The sequence below is a fragment of the Oncorhynchus mykiss genome, chromosome 26 (assembly GCF_057628025.1).
Source record: "Oncorhynchus mykiss isolate SJ-2025 chromosome 26, ASM5762802v1, whole genome shotgun sequence".
Lineage (NCBI taxonomy): Eukaryota > Metazoa > Chordata > Actinopteri > Salmoniformes > Salmonidae > Oncorhynchus > Oncorhynchus mykiss.
This window is the reverse complement of record NC_143047.1, coordinates 31,261,235-31,280,342: the sequence shown is the minus strand read 5'-3', so window position 1 is coordinate 31,280,342 and position 19,108 is coordinate 31,261,235. Positions and strand designations below refer to the sequence as shown.

General features: G+C 44.5%; 3 protein-coding genes across 9 annotated transcripts in view; 2 read left to right on the top strand and 1 right to left on the bottom strand.

Moving 5' to 3' along the window:
- LOC110506132 (ATPase family gene 2 protein homolog B) overlaps window positions 1-3,258 on the top strand; it is a 47,410-nt gene extending 44,152 nt beyond the window's left edge. For both annotated transcript variants that reach the window (XM_036964133.2, XM_036964132.2), the window contains exon 11: window positions 180-3,258. In XM_036964133.2, the coding sequence (XP_036820028.2) occupies window positions 180-317 (138 nt within the window). In that variant the 3' untranslated portion in view covers window positions 318-3,258. The remainder of the gene's footprint in view (window positions 1-179) is intronic.
- LOC110514990 (putative proton-coupled zinc antiporter SLC30A4) lies at window positions 2,518-13,410 on the bottom strand. 3 transcript variants are annotated; one of them, XM_036981059.2, is made up of 8 exons: window positions 13,274-13,410; window positions 11,697-12,250; window positions 10,706-10,852; window positions 10,280-10,433; window positions 6,522-6,750; window positions 5,833-5,938; window positions 4,998-5,132; window positions 2,518-4,515 (listed from the first exon to the last, which is right to left on the bottom strand). In XM_036981059.2, the coding sequence occupies exons 2-8, from the start codon at window positions 12,106-12,108 to the stop codon at window positions 4,361-4,363; spliced, it is 1,338 nt and encodes a 445-aa protein (XP_036836954.2). In that variant the 5' UTR covers window positions 12,109-12,250; window positions 13,274-13,410; the 3' UTR covers window positions 2,518-4,360. The 3 variants fall into 3 exon arrangements, with proteins under 3 accessions (XP_036836954.2, XP_036836955.2, XP_036836953.2); XM_036981060.2 differs by lacking the exon at window positions 13,274-13,410 and adding an exon at window positions 12,835-13,003; XM_036981058.2 differs by lacking the exon at window positions 13,274-13,410 and adding an exon at window positions 12,718-12,988.
- On the top strand, window positions 12,927-16,413 carry pldn (pallidin homolog (mouse)). Of its 4 annotated transcripts, none has more exons than XR_016492127.1 (6): window positions 12,927-13,050; window positions 13,989-14,089; window positions 14,802-14,946; window positions 15,288-15,375; window positions 15,540-15,648; window positions 15,876-16,413. XR_016492127.1 is itself a non-coding variant. In XM_021585493.3 (6 exons), exons 2-6 carry the CDS (start codon window positions 14,017-14,019, stop codon window positions 15,993-15,995), a joined length of 513 nt encoding a protein of 170 aa, XP_021441168.2. In that variant the 5' UTR covers window positions 12,927-13,050; window positions 13,989-14,016; the 3' UTR covers window positions 15,996-16,413.
- Window positions 16,414-19,108: the final 2,695 nt, after the last annotated feature.

Genomic DNA, 19,108 nt, shown 5'->3' with positions numbered 1-19,108 from the left:
TTTAATCCTTCACAATGAGGTACAGAGTACACCAATACACCTGTCCCTAAAGTATAGACACTGCCTTCACCAGTCACCTTTAGAAATGGCATGTTTTAACAATAGGAGAGATTCAGCAACGTGTTTTTTTCTACCATAGAATGAGAGCTGAGGGGGTTTAACTGTAATGTTGTCTGCAGGCAGCTCTGTTGACGCTCCAGGATGAAAGTATGGAAGCTTCTAGTATCAAACACCGATACTTCCTCCAGTCTTTACAGAGGATGACTCCCTCTCTTTCGACCCACCAACTACAGACATACAAAAACCTCTTCAGATGACCAACTATAGACCCACCCCATCAGATGATGCCTCGGACTTGGGGGAAAAAAAGTCATTGTTTCCTTTCCTTTTTTGGGGGTCTGTTGGCTGTTTATGGTGATGAGTTGACGGTATGTAGGCCTAATTACATTAGTACATTGAGATGATTGTAATACATCAGCACAAGCAGGATCTCCACTCCAGTCTTCCAACAACACACACTTAATGTAGCCCGTACAAAAACACCTGATTCAACTTTAAGGGCTTGATGATTAGAATCAGGTGTGCTTGTCCAGAACCACAACAAAAATATATACTGTTGGTGTAACTAGAGGACCAGAGGTCAGAAACTGCTCGTTCATGGTCTTTCCCAGGGAGTCAATGTCAGGAACCCCCAACCTGGGAAAACCGGTGCCCCGGGGACCCCCTTCCTGATTCACTCTGTCTTATTGGGTAAAGGATCATGGCCAGGCAAAGTCATTGAAATGTTTTGACCTCCCCACAGTTAATGAAATACAAGTGTGAACTTTAAGTATATTTTAGCTAGAAAAGGTAACTCAAAGTACACTGCTCAAAAAAATAAAGGGAACACTTAAACAACACAATGTAACTCCAAGTCAATCACACTTCTGTGAAATCAAACTGTCCACTTAGGAAGCAACACTGATTGACAATACATTTCACATGCTGTTGTGCAATTGGAATAGACAACAGGTGGAAATGATAGGCAATTAGCAAGACACCCCCAAAAAAGGAGTGGTTCTGCAGGTGGTGACCACAGACCACTTCTCAGTTCCTATGCTTCCTGGCTGATGTTTTGGTCACTTTTGAATGCTGGCAGTGCTTTCACTCTAGTGGTAGCATGAGACGGAGTCTATAACCCACACAAGTGGCTCAGGTAGTGCAGCTCATCCAGGATGGCACATCAATGCGAGATGTGGCAAGAAGGTTTGCTGTGTCTGTCAGCGTAGTGTCCAGAGCATGGAGGCGCTACCAGGAGACGTGGAGGAGGACAACAACCCAGCAGCAGGACCGCTACCTCCGCCTTTGTGCAAGGAGGACCACTGCCAGAGCCCTGCAAAATGACCTCCAGCAGGCCACAAATGTGCATGTGTCTGCTCAAACGGTCAGAAACAGACTCCATGAGGGTGGTATGAGGGCCCGACGTCCACAGGTGGGAGCTTACAGCCCAACACCGTGCAGGACGTTTGGCATTTGCCAGAGAACACCAAGATTGGCAAATTCGCCACTGGCACCCTGTGCTCTTTACAGATGAAAGCAGGTTCACACTGAGCAGATGTGACAGTCTGGAGACGCCATGGAGAACGTTCTGCTGCCTGCAACATCCTCCAGCATGACCGGTTTGGTGGTGGGTCAGTCATGGTGTGGGGTGGCATTTCTTTGGGGGGGCCGCACAGCCCTCCATGTGCTCGCCAGAGGTAGCCTGACTGCCATTAGGTACCGAGATGAGATCCTCAGACCCCTTGTGAGACCATATGCTAGTGTGGTTGGCCCTGGGTTCCTCCTACTGCAAGACAATGCTAGACCTCATGTGGCTGGAGTGTGTCAGCAGTTCCTGCAAGAGGAAGGCATTGATGCTATGGACTGGCCCGCCCGTTCCCCAGACCTGAATCCAATTGAGTACATCTGGGACATCAGGTCTCGCTCCATCCACCAACGCCACGTTGCACCACAGACTGTCCAGGAGTTGGCGGATGCTTTAGTCCAGGTCTGGGAGGAGATCCCTCAGGAGACCATCCGCCACCTCATCAGGAGCATGCCCAGGCGTTGTATGGAGGTCATACAGGCATGTGGAGGCCAAACACACTGAGCCTCATTTTGACTTGTTTTAAGGACATTACATCAGAGTTGGATCAGCCTGTAGTGTGGTTTTCCACTTTAATTTTCTGTGTGACTCCAAATCCAGACCTCCATGGGTTGGTAAATTTGATTTCCATTGATAATGTGTGATTTGTCAGCATATTCAACTATGTAAAGAAAAAGTATTTGATATTTCATTCATTCAGATCTAGGATGTGTTATTTTAGTGTTCCCTTTATTTTTTTGAGCAGTGTATATTGGCTAACAGCTCATTTAAAAAGTTGGACAGTCATTTTAGCCAACACATGGCTAAGTCGAGGAAGTTTCCCAGCAGCATCCTGTGTTGAATACCTCTGCTCTAGTCCCCTTTAGAAGCAGAACTAAACACAACTCTTTAGGTCGGTGTTCAAAGGAAGATATTTATTTCTAAATGTAACAGGTTCTTCATTCACATGTTTCCAGTCAATGTATCTGCCAGTTGAGTAAAGTGAAGTGACAGACTCAGACAGGTCTCAGTCTAGTGATAAAGTAACTCAAAATATTGATAACCATGACTCATTTAAACAAACAGCTGATCATGTGATCAACAGGCAATACTGCATCCTGATTTTAAGGGAATAGAAGTCTCAGTTCTCATGCCCATATTAGTTTAATTGGTAAAGTATGCCATTTGGGACGTATCCATACTTCCTTCTACGTAGTAGTACACAAGTGTGGATATTGGCGCAGAACCTTAAGTGTTCAGGTTGAAGTAATGAATGTGCAAATCACTGAAACACTGGTGAGTGCTGCTGTAGAGAGCCAAACACATTTTAACATAAAATAAATCAAACAAGAGCAACACACGGCAGGTAATGTATATACTGATCTGATTTGCAGTTAAAGAAAATGTCATTTTAGTCTGTTCCAACCAACATGTTGATAAGCTTGGACAGGAAGACTGACAGTGGTTTAAGGAACCAACCAAGACCTCAAGACACAATGCCAAATGTATTTATATACCCACACAATGACTGAATTATGCATATTATAAATATTGGCATCTCACAGCCCTCAATGCTTATGGAATAATACTGCATTTCTGAAATGTTGACAGAATCAATCTGATAAGCAAATAAAATTGTCTGATATTAACTAGAAGCAGTAGTCATGCATTTCCCTACTACAGTACTAAACATGATTCATTGTCAGTTTCCTGATTTCAGCCATAAGTTACCTGTTAAAGAAACAAGTAAAACAAACAGTGTGTGGTCAGTACTCTAAATTCAGAACCCTTTTAACATAAACACATCCTACTGGTTCAACACGGTCAGTAAAGGAGAAGGCAATATGGACACTATCATCAGATCAATAATACAATCAGATGTATGGATTAACCTTATAGAGACGGCCTGGGCCTCATCTCTGGCTGTGCCTGAAAACGTTACTAGTTTCCAGTCCTCCCCCCTCTCAAAGCTCATTGGAGGTGGTCGTCAGAGGGTAGTACCTTGGATCCTCTCCGCCAATTAACTTTGAGGAGTTGAGGAAACAAAGACAGTGGAAGAAAGGATTGGACCGCTAGTAACATTTTCAGACACAGCCTCACATCAACCTAGTCAAACACCGATACAGGCCTCTCCACTACAAGACCAATACTAACTTCAGATAATCACAGTTAACTTGCATTAGTGTGCCAGACTTTACATACAGGTGCATATCTCATGTTAGGATTGGTCCTTAACAGGTCAGAGTAGACCCCAGTGGTTCTACCTTGTGAGGAGAGGATGACAGACACAGTGAATCTGAGGTTTCTCCTCCCGGACCTTCTCCTCCGATGTGTTTTGAGGAGGCGGCAAGAAGAGAGGATGCAAGGAATCAAATAAACAGAATTGAGATGAGCCCACAGAGACACATTCCCTGTTGTCACTCCACTGGAAACAATAGAACACCTACAGTCAACGTATAGAGTGCTCAAACAAACACATTAACAGTTAAATTATAGAAGTACCAAAAAAAAGTAATAATGTTAAACATTTACAGGCTTTAATGGTGATTATTATAGATATTTTGTTGAAAAGTTAAGCTTTGTTCAACCCCTCTTCAGAAAACTTTGCAACAGCCCAGGAGGAATCAGCTGTCCTTTAAAAATAAAATGTGCATCTGACTGTCAGTCCGAATATCCTGGCAATGGCATAGACCAGATCAGTTCACTACGCTTTGGCACCAGTCTGGTTTAATGTCCTCAGACTGTCTTTAATTGAGGCTATGCGGTGGACTCTCGGCAGTGTGTACAGGTGCGTGTAGCCCTGTTTCTGTGTGTCTGGACCTGCACGGTGCACCTGGTCAGGCCGTAGGTGTGGATCAACAGGTGTCTGGCCTTGGCCTGCACGTCCTCCCACGCACTGGCACTAGAGGGCGCTAGAAGCACAATGCACAGAAATAGGTTAGGACACTGGCTCTTCATTTATCTTTACTCGATTCATCATATCCTCGACGCCTCCTTGTTAAAATCCATTATAGAAGTAGGTCCGAGGGGGAAGGACCTTGGAACTCCAACAGTTGAGAAGGGTCGAGGACATAGGATGTAAAGTATGTGCACCCCTTTAGTCCCCCAGGGCTCCCGAGTGCGCAGCGGTCTAAGACACTGCATCTCAGTGCTAGAGGCATCACTACAGACCCTGGTTCGATTCCAGGCTGAATCACAACTGGCTGTGATCGGGAGTCCCATAGGACAGTGCACAATTGGCTCAGCATCATTGTAAATAAGAATTTATTCTTAACTGACTTGCCTAGTTAAATAAAAATCACAGAGACTAATTGAGATACAACCAGAGTGTAGAGTTCCTAAACCTATCAACAGAATGCACGCCACATGCACAACTAAGTCAAAGGTCACTCACAGAGCCGCAGGTGTGCGAGGGCGGTGGTCTTGTCGCCGGTTAATGCCCACACGTTGAGCTCGTCAACTGATTGGACGTCCTCCAACTTCAGAAGGTCTTCTCTGATTCGCTCAACGTCCACATGCCTGGGTGCACCTAACAGCACCACACACTTTCAGTTTCATGAAACTCAGAGCGTTAACATTGTTTCTCTCTAACGAGTCTTGATGCCATGTACTGTAAGTTGCTAGCAAAAGACTTGTCCCTTTCATAGCGTGAGAACAATCTACTATTATTTAAACACTATGGGACATTTTTACAGATCCAGATTAGACAATTGAAAGTGTGTAAGTGCAGGACTATATATTAAAGCAGCTCTATATAATCATGGTTAGAGTTCATGGCAGTTTCAGACAGGAAGTGAATAGAATAAGCATCTGTTCTGATGACAGATCTGTCTGGTTAACAAAGAGCAGAAATATGTAGTGTCTCTCTGTCCCTCCAGGACATTATGTATTGATCTAGAGCATCGGTTCCTATTCCTGCTACTGGGGACACAAAGGGTCCTAGCAAACCAAAGGCTTGATAAACTAAAATGTGCCCCCCTTTACGCCCCCAAGACCAGGACTGAGAACCACTGATCTAAATCACATAGGTTAATACACTGGTTCCCAACTCCAGTCCCCCCAACAGCACAGTTTTGTTGTAGCTCCAGACAAACACCTGATTCAACTAATCATCATCCCCTCAATGAGTTGAATCAGGTGAGTTTGTCCGGGGCTACAACAACGTTTACTGTTGGGGGGACTGGAGGGAAACACTGGGCCAACTGTAATACATGTAGCCGTGGTCTCACCCTCGAGGACGATGACTCCTGTGTCTCGTATGATGCGTATCGTTGTGAACAGCACCAGGATAGAGAAGATGTAGGTACAGATGGGGTCCGCCAGCTTGTACTCTGGCTGGGGGGGGGGGGGGGGGGGGGGCAAAGGTCAGGTCAATCTAACAGCTTGTACTCTGGCTAGGGGGAGGGGGGCAAAGGTCAGGTCGATCTAACAGCTTGTACTCTGGCTGGGGGGGGGGCAATGGTCAGGTCAATCTAACAGCTTGGTCGTTTGGCTCAAACTGAAGGAAACAGACAAACAGTTCCTCTCTATGTGGACTCGTCCAATAAGGCAGCGTTTCCCAAACTCGGTCCTAGGGCTCCCCCTGGGTACAGGTTTAGTATTTTGCCGTAGCACGACACAGCTGATTCAAATAACCAACTCCTCATCAAGCTTTGAATCAGTTGTGTCGTGCTGGGGCAAAACCAAAACGTGCTCCCAAGGGGGGCCCCAGGCCCGTAGGTACAAAACCAAAACGTTCTCCCAAAGGGGGCCCCAGCACAGAGTTTGGGAAACCCTGCAATAAGAAACTAAATGTGCGTTTTCCATTGCATGGACTAATGAACACGACCCTGGCCCGACCAAGCAAGCCCTTAAACCATCCCATTCAGACCTTCAACATTAAACAGTTCCTGCTCCCAGGTCAGACGTTGCAGCCTACCTTGAAGCGTACGATGTAGGCAGCTATGAGGACCCCTATACTCTGGACCAGGTCTCCCAGTGCATGGATGAAGGCTGCCCTGACCGCCAGGCTGCCCTGGGGCCCCTGGGCTGGGGGTCCATCGTGGCTGTGGCCATGTGAGGGTGGAGGGGGAACCCCGTGTGAGTGACCATGACCCCCGTGGGAGTGGAGGTGACCGTTACCGGTCTGGTTCAGGAGGAAACCCATACTATATAAATAATTATGAGAGAGAGGAGAGAGATGTCAGTTTAACTTCTGGTGGCCGTTTATATACTACTACGTTTAATCATTACTATACATGATTGAGGCTACACTATCAATCATCTACACACGGCACGCTCATCAACACACGGCACGCTCATCTACACTTTACACACGGCACGCAACATTTTTTAAAAACCTTTATTTATACAGGTTTTCCCTCATTGAGATAACATCTTTTAAAGAGACCTGGTCCAATAGCAGCAGGGGGAACAACATTTCAGACAACTTACATGCACTAACACTACATTAAACAAACCTACACACACACAGTACAATGATATGTAAAAATAAAAATCATGACTAAAAAACAGCTGTCCTAAACAATTACACTGATATTTACATGGAACAGGTGTTTAAACTCCACCAACATGACTAGATCAAATGTTTAGGAGAGATTCAGGACCACGGAGCTGAGTAGCTAAAACTATTTCTACCATGACCGGTTCTAATTCTTGGTACTGTTAAAAGCGAATGGGACCGTAATTTATATTTATTTACCGACATGCAAAAAATAAAAGTGGCATTTTACCCAGTATGGTCTTATAAATTAGTGTATACCAGTGTTTAAGCCTACGCAAGGTCAATGACGACCAGCCAACAGCACTGTTGAGATCACAATGGCGTGTTAGACGTTTCTGATTTGTAAGGACCCTGAGGACCACATGATATACTGAATCAAATGCTCTCGGGGGTAGTGGTTGAGGCCTGCATATATAGACCACCACTCAAATCTAAAACCGGCAGTAATGTACATCGTACCAGCTCCCTTCTGGCCTCCAAAGAAAAACAAGCCTTATGCCGGTAATAAAAACCTATTCTCAGCTTGAACGTCCTTATCAAGTTCTCCACATGAACAGTGAAGCTCAGCTTGTCACCATCCCACACTCCCAAATATTTGTACACTGACTTGCTCCATAGTATGACATGATTGGTAACATGCCTGGCATTTGAAAATACCATGCATTTTGTTTTACCCGGATTCAGAACCAGCTTTAAAATCATACAGATTCTGTTGTATGATTTACATGCTCTTCAGGCATTTTCAAAAGCTAAAGATACTGTTCTTTATTCAAGTGGTTGTAGTGTATCATCTGAATAAAGAACAGTATCATCTGCATAAAAATGAGCATCCGCTGTTTCAATATGATCCCCAATGTTGTTCATATACAAAATGAACAGTGAGCCCAAAGGTAGACCCTTGTGGAACACCTGAGCACAACTCTATGGACAACCATCCACCATTACACATTGTGTACAATTTGATTGGTTTATAAATTACCTATCTAGAGCATGACCAGTAACTCCACAACAGCATGTTCCACAGTGTCAAATTCCTTCAACAAATCAATAAACAGACACACAATGTAACTTCTTATCAAGAGAAGTGGATGTCATTTAAAACCTTCAATGTTACTGAAACAGTGCTGTGGCCAGACTTAAAGCCTGATTGCATTCAGCACACCCCACGCTTATCACACTACATGCGCCACGCTTAACGCACCACGCTTATCACACTACAGTCGTGGCCAAAACTTGAGAATGACACAAATATTAATTTCCACCAATTTTGCTGCTTCAGTGTCTTTAGATATTTTTGTCAGATGTTACTATGGAATACTGAAGTATAATTACAAGCATTTCATATGTGTCAAAGGCTTTTATTGACAATTACATGAAGTTTATGCAAAGAGTCCTGGCATGCTGTCAATTAACTGGGCCACATCCTGACTGATGGCAGCCCATTCTTGCATAATCAATGCTTGGAGTTTGTCATAATTTGTGGGGTTTTGTTTGTCCACCCACCTCTTGAGGATTGACCACAAGTTCAATGGGATTAAGGTCTGGGGAGTTGCCTGGCCATGGACCCAAAATATTGATGTTTTGTTCCCCGAGACACTTAGTTATCACTTTCGCCTTATGGCAAGGTGCTCCATCATGCTGGAAAAGGCATTGTTTGTCACCAAACTGTTCCTGGATGGTTTGGAGAAGTTGCTCTCGGAGGATGTGTTGGTACCATTCTTTATTCATGGCTGTGTTCTTAGGCAAAATTGTGAGTGAGCCCACTCCCTTGGCTGAGAAGCAACCCCACACATGAATAGTCTCATGAAGCTTTACTGTTGGCATGACACAGGACTGATGGTAGCGCTCACCTTGTCTTCTCCGGACAAGCTTTTTTCCGGATACCCCAAACAATCGGGAAGGGGATTCAGAGAAAATGACGTTAATCCAGTCCTCAGCAGTCCAATCCGTGTACTTTTTGCAGAATATCAGTCTGTCCCTGATGTTTTTCCTGTAGTGGCTTCTTTGCTGCCCTTCTTGAAACCAGGCCATCCTCCAAAAGTATTCGCCTCACTGTGCGTGCAGATGCACTCACACCTGCCTGCTGCCATTCCTGAGCAAGCTCTGTACTGGTGGTGCCCCAATCCCGCAGCTGAATCAACTTTAGGAGACGGTCCTGGTGCTTTCTGGACTTCTTGGGCGCCTGAAGCCTTCTGCACAACAATTGAACCGCTTCTTGATGAGACAATGAGATAAATGGTTGAATTAGGTGCAATCTTACTGGCAGCAATATCCTTGCCTGTGAAGCCCTTTTTATGCAAAGCAATGATGACAGCACGTGTTTCCTTGCAGGTAACCATGGCTGACAGAGGAAGAACAATGATTACAAGCACCACCCTCCTTCTGAAGCTTCCAGTCTGTTATTCGAACTCAAATCAGCATGACAGAGTGATCTCCAGCCTTGTCGTCATCAACACTCACACCTGTGTTAACAAGAGAATCACTGACATGTCAACTGGTCCTTTTGTGGCAGGGCTGACATGCAGTGGAAATGTTTTTGGGGGATTCAGTTCATTTGCATGGCTAAGAGGGACTTTGCAATTAATTGCAATTCATCTGATCACTCAAAACATTCTGGAGTATATGCAAATTGCCATCATACAAACTGAGGCAGCAGACTTTGTGAAAATTAATATTTGTGTCATTCAACTTTTGGCCACGACTGTACACACTACATGCTTATCTACACACGCCATGCTTATCTACACACGCCACGCTTATCACACTACACGCTCATCAACACACTTTACACACGCCACGCTCATCAACACTACACACCGCACTTATCAACAACACTACACATGCCACGCTCTAACCAAGTGAGTCACACACTTGAAAAGTAATTTAGCTCCAGTAGTGTGGAGTGGAGACGAGAAGACCTTTGGACTGCAGTAGTTTATGACATGTCATCATACACTGACTGTGGATCTTTTACAGCCAGACACACTGCTGTCCTTAGCTGGAGTCAAGGAAGCTTCATCATTCATTCAGTCTAACTGGAATCAGGAATCCCTCCCTCCTCCCCACTGTCAGGGCAGATGAGATGATGAGTGTTCTGGTGCATAATGACTGCTCTCTCTGTGTGTGAGACAATTCATGTGTGCGCATGCAGGTGTGTGTACTCAGCTACTCACACTAGGTTGACAGCGACCCCCACAGCTGCAGTGATGAGCATGGCATCTCCGTTGATTTCAAAGTCCTGACTGACAGTTCTCTGCACCGCCTCGTTCAACAACACCCCCGTTAGGATGTAGATGAGTAACACACTGATACCGGCTGAGACCACCTCTATAGGGGGTAGAGACACAGACCAAATAATATACTGGACAGCTGAATGTAATATGTTAACAGTTTACTGTCTGCATCTATTAAACAGGAGGCTCTGAAACAGTAGTAACCTCTGAGCTTCTCAATCACAAAGTCACTTTCCATACACAGTCTGAGGAGAGAAACATGATACAAGATCAAAACACTGCTGACCTCACATTCCATCTCAAAATTAAGATGCATCTAGAAAGTTCTGTTTATGGAACAAGAGGAGAGGAGTAACAGTAACGTACCTAGGCGATGCAGCCCGAAGGTGAATCTGTTGGTGGGTGGTTTAGCAGAAAGCCACAGTGCCAGCAGAGACACCACTATCCCAATCAGGTCAGTTAACATGTGGAGAGCATCAGTCATTATGGCCAGACTGTTAGCTACATAACCACCTAGAGACATTACAAATACATCATAATACATTATTGGCAACAAATGCTCACTTAGGGCCCCCAAAAGGCTAGGGCCTATGACTGCACATGTGGGTATGGATGGAACTGGGTACGTAGACCTGAGAGCCACTGCTGCCCCTCATGATGAGTTCAGATTGTGGCCCCACCCCATCAAAGTTGCCTATCCACGACCTACATTATAACCTACTAATACATTAGGCTACATAGATAGCTGTTAGCTACATCTCCACCTACAGACAGCTGTTAGTTCATTCAAAACTGGCATTTCTCAGAACATAATCAAACACGCATCTCATCTTAGGTGTATGTGCGAATTGTTATGGCAGCAGGTGATTGTACACATACATGTATGCTAATATCACCATGTGTTGAACATTCCACCACGCTTCACCTGGGGCCAGGTATGAGGGGGGACGGGTATGACCGACTAAGATTACAGATCCAATCACAATGTTGATGTGGGAGATGTAGGATCTGAAAAGAAACTAACTGAGTAGTCTACAGCTGTCCCCAGCCCTGGTCCTGGAGAGCCACACGTACACTGTGCAGGCTTCAGTTTCAGCCCATCACTAACACTCTAAATTCACCTAATAAAAGGTGTTGATGATTAGTTGGTTAGTGGAATCAGGTGTGCTCTAGCTTGTGAGTAGGTCTACTCAGGCTACTTCAGATTGGAACTTGGAAGTCAATGCTCCAAACATCATACCAAATTGATTTGATTGGAACTTGAAGGCCACAGCTTTAACCTCACAGTACTAACAGTGTATAATGAGTCTGTAGTCAGTACTGTAACAGACTAGTGTAGTGTGTTTTGTTTGCTCACCTATCAGTTCTCCAATCATGAAGAGGAAATACAACACAGAGGCACACGCCAACTTCTTCATCACTCTCCTCCGTTTAACCCCCTCTCTCTTCCTCGTGCAGCTCTCACACTGCGACCGGTCCATGTTGACACCGGGGCTCCCCAAACTCCCCGAGGATGAGTCGAGCAGCGAGTCGTCATCATCCACCACCACTGTGTTCACCGCGACGCCGTTCGACGGTGCCCCTGCTGCGTAGTCCTCCATCTCACCGGAAACCACCACTTTGAGTTTGTTGAACTTGGGCGCCTCATCCTCCGCGAGCTCGTCCCCAGAGAGGTCAAAGGGAGCCGTGTCGCTCAGGTCCCAGTCCTCAGGCTCCTTCCTAAAGGCGGACCGCACCTTGCTCATGAAGCTCACACCACCTGACATCATTAATGCCAGTTGTTGACAGTTCAGGAGCTGTTAACTTTCAATTATGCCGGTCCGAGCTTGGTGTGCTTCTCACCAATGTCACCGTCTTATAAAGTACTGAATCAGAGGTTGTGGCTGTAACGTTACATCGGTGTTGACACACCTGAAACGTGGAAATCATTAATCATTAGCAGAAAGAAAACGTCCTATCGTTACTTAGAACACACCCAGTGTCTGTTAAAACGACACAGTAGAATAAAGATACTTGATTTATTTTTTAAATGTAATATCTGACTGCACAACAGGTTGACATTTGTAAGTATGTTTCGATCCTCCGTGTAACATAATATTCCGAGGTGGACATTGATTTAAGGTAGCCTACATATTCAATATTTCATGCACTGAAAACGATAACCATTCCATCTCAGAGAATTCTAATGATTCAATTGGGGATAGCAGCACCTCCAACAGAAAAGCACACAAACAATGCATCCACACTCGGCTGAATCAAAACAGCTTGCTAGTTGTCTGCATGCAAATTCCTCGTTGTCATTAAAGAAATTCACGTTGAAAACATATTGTTGACTACACAATAATGTCTGGCAACAACTGTCCAACAAATCGATTCACCATTGACAGAAGAGGGGAGGCTTGATTGGTTAGCCAAGCTAGCTCGGAGACTCGAGTTCTGTTTTTAACTGAGCTGAAAACAACACATTCCTCTTACAACATTAGCGTTAAAATTACCGATCGTCAGCCTTTTCTAGGGGAGACCATTTCCTCACTGTGATTGTATTCAAAACCATTTCTCTAACATCAACATCGCACCGTTAATAGTTTGAGAAACAAGTAATCAAGCTAAATTCGTTGAAACAGGAAGTTCAAACACAGTCACATGAGTGACGCCCTGTCACATGATGTTTTCCAGACGTTGCCGTTCTTGATGGAGAGCTCGTTTCAAAGGTAAAGTGTTCAAAATGATCTGTATATTTTACAATGTAACATGATTGCCTCCATTTAGAATGACTTGAATGTGTTTTGCTGGCTTAGCTAACTGTAGAGTAGACAGCATTTCTAGATGTATTCAGAATGGCATAGCTAGCTAACATAGCCAGGCACCATAGCACTCTCCTAGACGTGCTGATATCAAACTAGCTAGCTACTATTTGATCTATTTTATTGATACCTGGTTGTGTTGTCTGAGTCAAGCATTCATTTACAAAGGACATTCAGCCAGGGCTTGCCAATCCTCACCTGAATAGCTACTGGCTTTTCAGGCATTTGCTCCAGCCCTACTGTAACACACCTGAATCTACTAATCACATTTGATCAGCTGAATCAGGCGTTTTAGAGCAGGGCTGGAATAAAAGTCTGCACACTTCTCCAAGAGGAAGTGGGTTTGCAAACCCTCAGTAGGTTCAAGGGTCCAAGTGGCTAACATATCCAGTGTTTCCCTTATATTAATTTAGCAGTGGTGGGGCACCATTTTTTTTAAAGTTAACTTTTAAAAGTTCATATTGTGTTAACTCATACCCAAATAATGTTGTTGACTCATCCTATACTTTGCATAAAATAAAAAACCCACCGTAAACTTTTTTTAAATGCTTGCTATTTTGTCATACAGTGTGATGTTATACTCCTCAGAAGGATGAGCTGGCCAATCAGTGGTCTAGAAGAGGATGAGCTGGACAATCAGCAGTCCACTTGCATTAATATTTTTAATAACCAGTATACGCCCACACCATTCCAACACAGAAAAGCTTTGTTGACATACTTAATTACCATTTTTTGGAAGGAAAACTATTTCACTGATATTGTAAGTAAGTATAGGTCATATTTCATAAAAATCTGGAAACACCAGGCACATCGCTAATTTTGCCGCGGCTGCTTGCTTTCTTTAGGCTGTAGAATCAGACAGTGACGAACAACATGGAGACAGAGGGGAGGGCAGATGAGAGTTCCTCGTCTCAGCGTGACCCTCCTCAGAACACTGGCAGCTACGGTAACTAGTAATGAGTTGCACATGCTTATCTCAACTCTGAATCAGACCCTTATGCCTGATTTGGACTACAGAACCAAACTGAACCAAGTTGAGAAGTACTGGGCTGGCCTGGTCACATATTCACAAGAGTTTCTGAAACCATGCTGGTCAAGACATTATGAAAATGAAATATTGGAGCCAGGACAGTACGGTTCGTGTCCACCCTAGAGTGTGAATCAGTCACTTTTCAGTGCTTTTCCACTGGCAGGCTTTGCACCAGTTTTTGGTCCAAAGATGTTTATTATAATAATAAAATAATTTGGTGTATGCTTACCTTATATTTGTCTTATTTGAATTGGAAATGTGTTCTTTGTATATCTTTGTATATCCCCCTCTCCCTGAGATACTCTCAGAGTGTGAGATCACGGTCAGGGTCTGCCATTATCAACGGCGGCCCTGGAGCAATTAGGGTTTTTCACCTTGTCGACACGTTGATTCGAACTAGAGACCTTTTGGTTACTGGCCCAACACTCTTAACCGCTAGGCTACCTGCCACCTCCAAGACCTGTCCCAAAAAGCCCCAAAAAGTCTAGGGCCATGGACCTACCCTGACATGAGGTCAGACTGTAGGGAGTGGAACTGGTCTTTCTACATATGACCAGTTAGAATTGTCAGTGTGTTTGTTATTGCCCCTCAGAATTCAGCCTGACTCCCCAGGACTCTCGTCCTACAGAGGACTCCCAGCCTGCAGAGAAATCAGTCCCTATTGAAGAGGCCATTGTAGTGGACAGAAAGGCCATAGAGAAACTGACAGAAGGCCTGCTCTCTCACTACCTGCCTGACCTCTACAGCTCCAAACAGGCTCTGTTGGAACTCAAGTTAGTATTCAAATCACATCAGACATTAAAACAAACCCTTGGGTTGCATCCCAAACGGAACTGTATTTCCTTTAAGGTGCACTACTTTTGACCAGGGCCCATAGGGTAGTGCAATATGAAGGGAATAGGGTGCCATTGGGGATGCACTTCTTGTTTCCTCTAGTCCAGTTTCATCTTTCACTTTTAGTTTATTAGGAGGAGAATGATAATTCACAGATCACGTCTGAATTAGATTCTACTTTACAAGATAGTTAGTATTCTCTGTCCCTGTAACAGATGTTGTGTTTTATGACTGTCATGTGTTTGTGGCTCTTATGTTCCTCTCCTTTCCTCTTGACCAGTCAAAACCAAGTCATCCTGCTGGACACACTGGACCAAGAAGTCACCAAATTCAGAGAGTGCAACTCCCTACTGGATCTAAACTCACTGGTACATTTGTCTGTCTCTCTGTCGCTCTGTCTGTCTGTCTGTCTGTCTGTCTGTGTCTGTCTGTTGTTTCTCTGTGTCTGTGTCTGACTGTCTGCCTGTTGTTTCAAACATACATAGCATCTGAAGAGAATTCTTTCATTGTCCACCGGTCCTGCTCCCTGTAGGACTGATGGATGTTTGTTTCAGTTCACAGAGGCCAAGTTTTATCACGGTAAACTGGTGAACATACGTAAAGACATGATCATGCTGCACGAGAAGACAACTAAACTAAAGGTGGGTGAATGTTTATTTTTCCCCCAAGAATGGACTATTGTTGCTTAGCTATTGCTCACCACATAGTTTCTCCTCCACCTCCTCCATGCATTCTCTCCTTTTCTATGGTAGCAGTTGAATAGAAATGGTTGTTTTAAATGTACACTTAAATTTGAAATGACTGACATTGAATTGAATAGGAAACTGGGATGAAATGTTTTTTAAACCATTTGTCTCTCTGTCTCCAGAAAAGAGCGTTGAAGCTGCAGCAGCAGAGACAGAAGGAGGTGATGGAGAAAGAACAACAGAGAGAGAAGGAGCTGGAGAGAGAGAGGCAGCTGATTGCCAAACCTGCCCAGAGAACATAGAACCATCCATGAACTCTGTCCTAACTCTGTCACTGCCAACTATACTATAGAGCCAATGACGAGGGATGCAGCACACATGTCGAGGGCTCCGGTCCTGACCCCATCTCTGGTTGTGGAACAGTAGACCAACTCTATTCCTCAAGATGACACAGTTCATCCATGGTTGTTGTCAGAAAGTCAGACATGATTTGGTCTCTTGTATGTAGAGGTGTTAGGACAAGTACTGCTTGTAGGTAGTTTTATATTCAGAGGTGTCAAGACGATTACTGCTCCTTGTTAGTTTTTGTGGCCAATCATGCTGTTTAGATCAGAAACAGCACACGCCAGCAGTGATTATTCCTCACTTCCTCCTAAATGGCTGTAATAATAGAGATGTCTGAGGTGAATAAAAGAGAAGAGCAGATGAAGTCAATCAAAATCAATCTGGTTTAATACAAATTGTAAAAGAGAGACTCCTCCAGCACAGAAGCAGAGAAAACGTCTCTAACCCGTTTCTCTAAGTGTGTTTTGAGTAAGTTTGAGGGGTGAATGCAGCATATGGGGATGTGTGAAACTTCCTCCTCAGCATGAAGTGTCCCCACTAAGACACTTCAGAATGGCGCTCACCTGTGCTATCAAAGCAGAGGTCCTGGGGTTCCAGCTGAATTAGGAGGAAGTAGTACCCACTAAGACACTTCAGAATGGCGGTCACCTGTGCTAGCAAAGCAGAGGTCCTGGGGTTCCAGCTGAATTAGGAGGAAGTAGTACTCACTAAGACACTTCAGAATGGTGGTCACCTGTGCTAGCAAAGCAGAGGTCCTGGGGTTCCAGCTGAATTAGGAGGAAGTAGTACTCACTAAGACACTTCAGAATGGCGGTCACCTGTGCTAGCAAAGCAGAGGTCCTGGGGTTCCAGCTGAATTAGGAGGAAGCAGTACTCACTAAGGAAGCAGTACTCACTAAGGAAGCAGTGATCCTTTACATAAGAAGGCCCTTATATTCTAATGTCACAGCACCAATGTTCTGTAAACACCAGCTGAGAAGCTTGTAGGAAGTCACAACATCAGCTGCTACAGAATCACAGTGTCACAAAATACAATAACAATCTGTCCTCCAGTCTGGCGTCCACCACTATCAACAGATATGAGAACAATCCATAACATTCAGTATCAAGTCTAGTGACCATCAACCCGTACACAAATGAGTGTCCTAAATAGAACACTGGAAATCATGTGTATTACACAAAAGGAAAACATCTATTTTAAGCATTGTATTAATTGCTAACTAGCATTAGCGCAGTAACTGTAAGCCTGACAATGACCTCCAGTCATTGTGCTAACACTAGTTAGCATTGGTTCGCTAAAGTACATTCAAAGTATGTTATTATGTTAGAAAATCTTCATACTGGACAGGTTCATCTGACTCTGGGGAAGAAGATAAAGGGCCTCGCTGCCAAACTTCCGAAGTATCCCTTTAAGTGAATATGCTGAATATGAGTTTTGTGCATCTTAAATTACAGTCCCCTGTTTTAGTCATTTGACATACCCACCAAAAGTGTCATGCAAATGACCAAGTATCTCAATGCATTTTCAAATGTAACATTACTACACATTTCAAAGTGTGAAGATGCCCACAATTAACCTGCCATTCCAAATAAACATTGTGGCAATCCCAAATTACAGGCTGGGTTGACTCCCACCTCCCTCCCGGCATTCAACCAAGCATCTCTTCAATTCTTATTACATTAGTTTGCTGTTCAGAACTCACAACAGCCCAAATGAAACATATGGGTGTCAGAGTGGCCTTTGTGTTGTCCCAATATCAATGTCCAGGGGAAGTCTGATTTCCCTAACCGGACAACCTGAGCTTCCTCAACCATCCTTTGCTCTCCATTCTGCCTCGTCCGTTTTTACCAAGGCACCAGCAGCATGAGAGAAGTTTAGATTAGATGCCTGCTCCATGTACAAAGTCTCAGGACACTTGCAGCACTCCTGCAAGAAGGGCAGTCAATAGCTCAGATGCTGTATCCAGGTTGCTGGGTGCAGGCTCAGGCTAGCAGCTGTGAGGGACAGGGCTGTAGTGGATATCTTCAGCTGGTTAGAGGTGGTGGGGTCTCACACTGATCTGGTCTAATTCATCTGATGCATGGAAGGTACAATCTGGGGTTCGTATCACAATGAAAGACCTGAACACAGTTTAGGACATTGCTGATGCCAAAATCAAAGACTAATTCATCACTGTATGACTAATATGAACCAATATTTTCCATACAAACATTTAACACAAATGTCAAAGAAAATAACAACACTTGTGATGGAGACACATTTTAAGTTGACATGCAGTAGAAAATCCCACAGTGCTGTTACAGCGCCGGACCTCAAAGAGAGAACTGGAAAATACAGCAGAACGAACCTAGTGAGATGTGTATAAAAACAACAACAACAAGCCACTTATTTAGAGATATCAACATCACATTATGACATTTAAACATCACCCAATGTCAACACACCCACCAATGTCAACAGACCCACCAATGTCAACAGACCCACCAATGTCAACTGACCCACCAATGTCAACAGACCCACCAATGTCAACAGACCCACCAATGTCAACTGACCCACCAATGTCAACAGACCCACCAATGCCAACAGACCCACCAATGTCAACAGACCCACCAATGTCAACAGACCCACCAATGCCAACAGACCCACCAATGCCAACAGACCCACCAATGTCAACAGACCCACCAATGTCAACAGACCCACCAATGTCAACAGACCCACCAATGTCAACAGACCCACCAATGCCAACAGACCCACCAATGTCAACAGACCCACCAATGTCAACAGACCCACCAATGTCAACAGACCCACCAATGTCAACAGACCCACCAATGCCAACAGACCCACCAATGCCAACAGACCCACCAATGTCAACAGACCCACCAATGTCAACAGACCCACCAATGTCAACAGACCCACCAATGCCAACAGACCCACCAATGTCAACAGACCCACCAATGTCAACAGACCCACCAATGCCAACAGACCCACCAATGCCAACAGACCCACCAATGTCAACAGACCCACCAATGTCAACAGACCCAGCAATGCCAACAGACCCACCAATGTCAA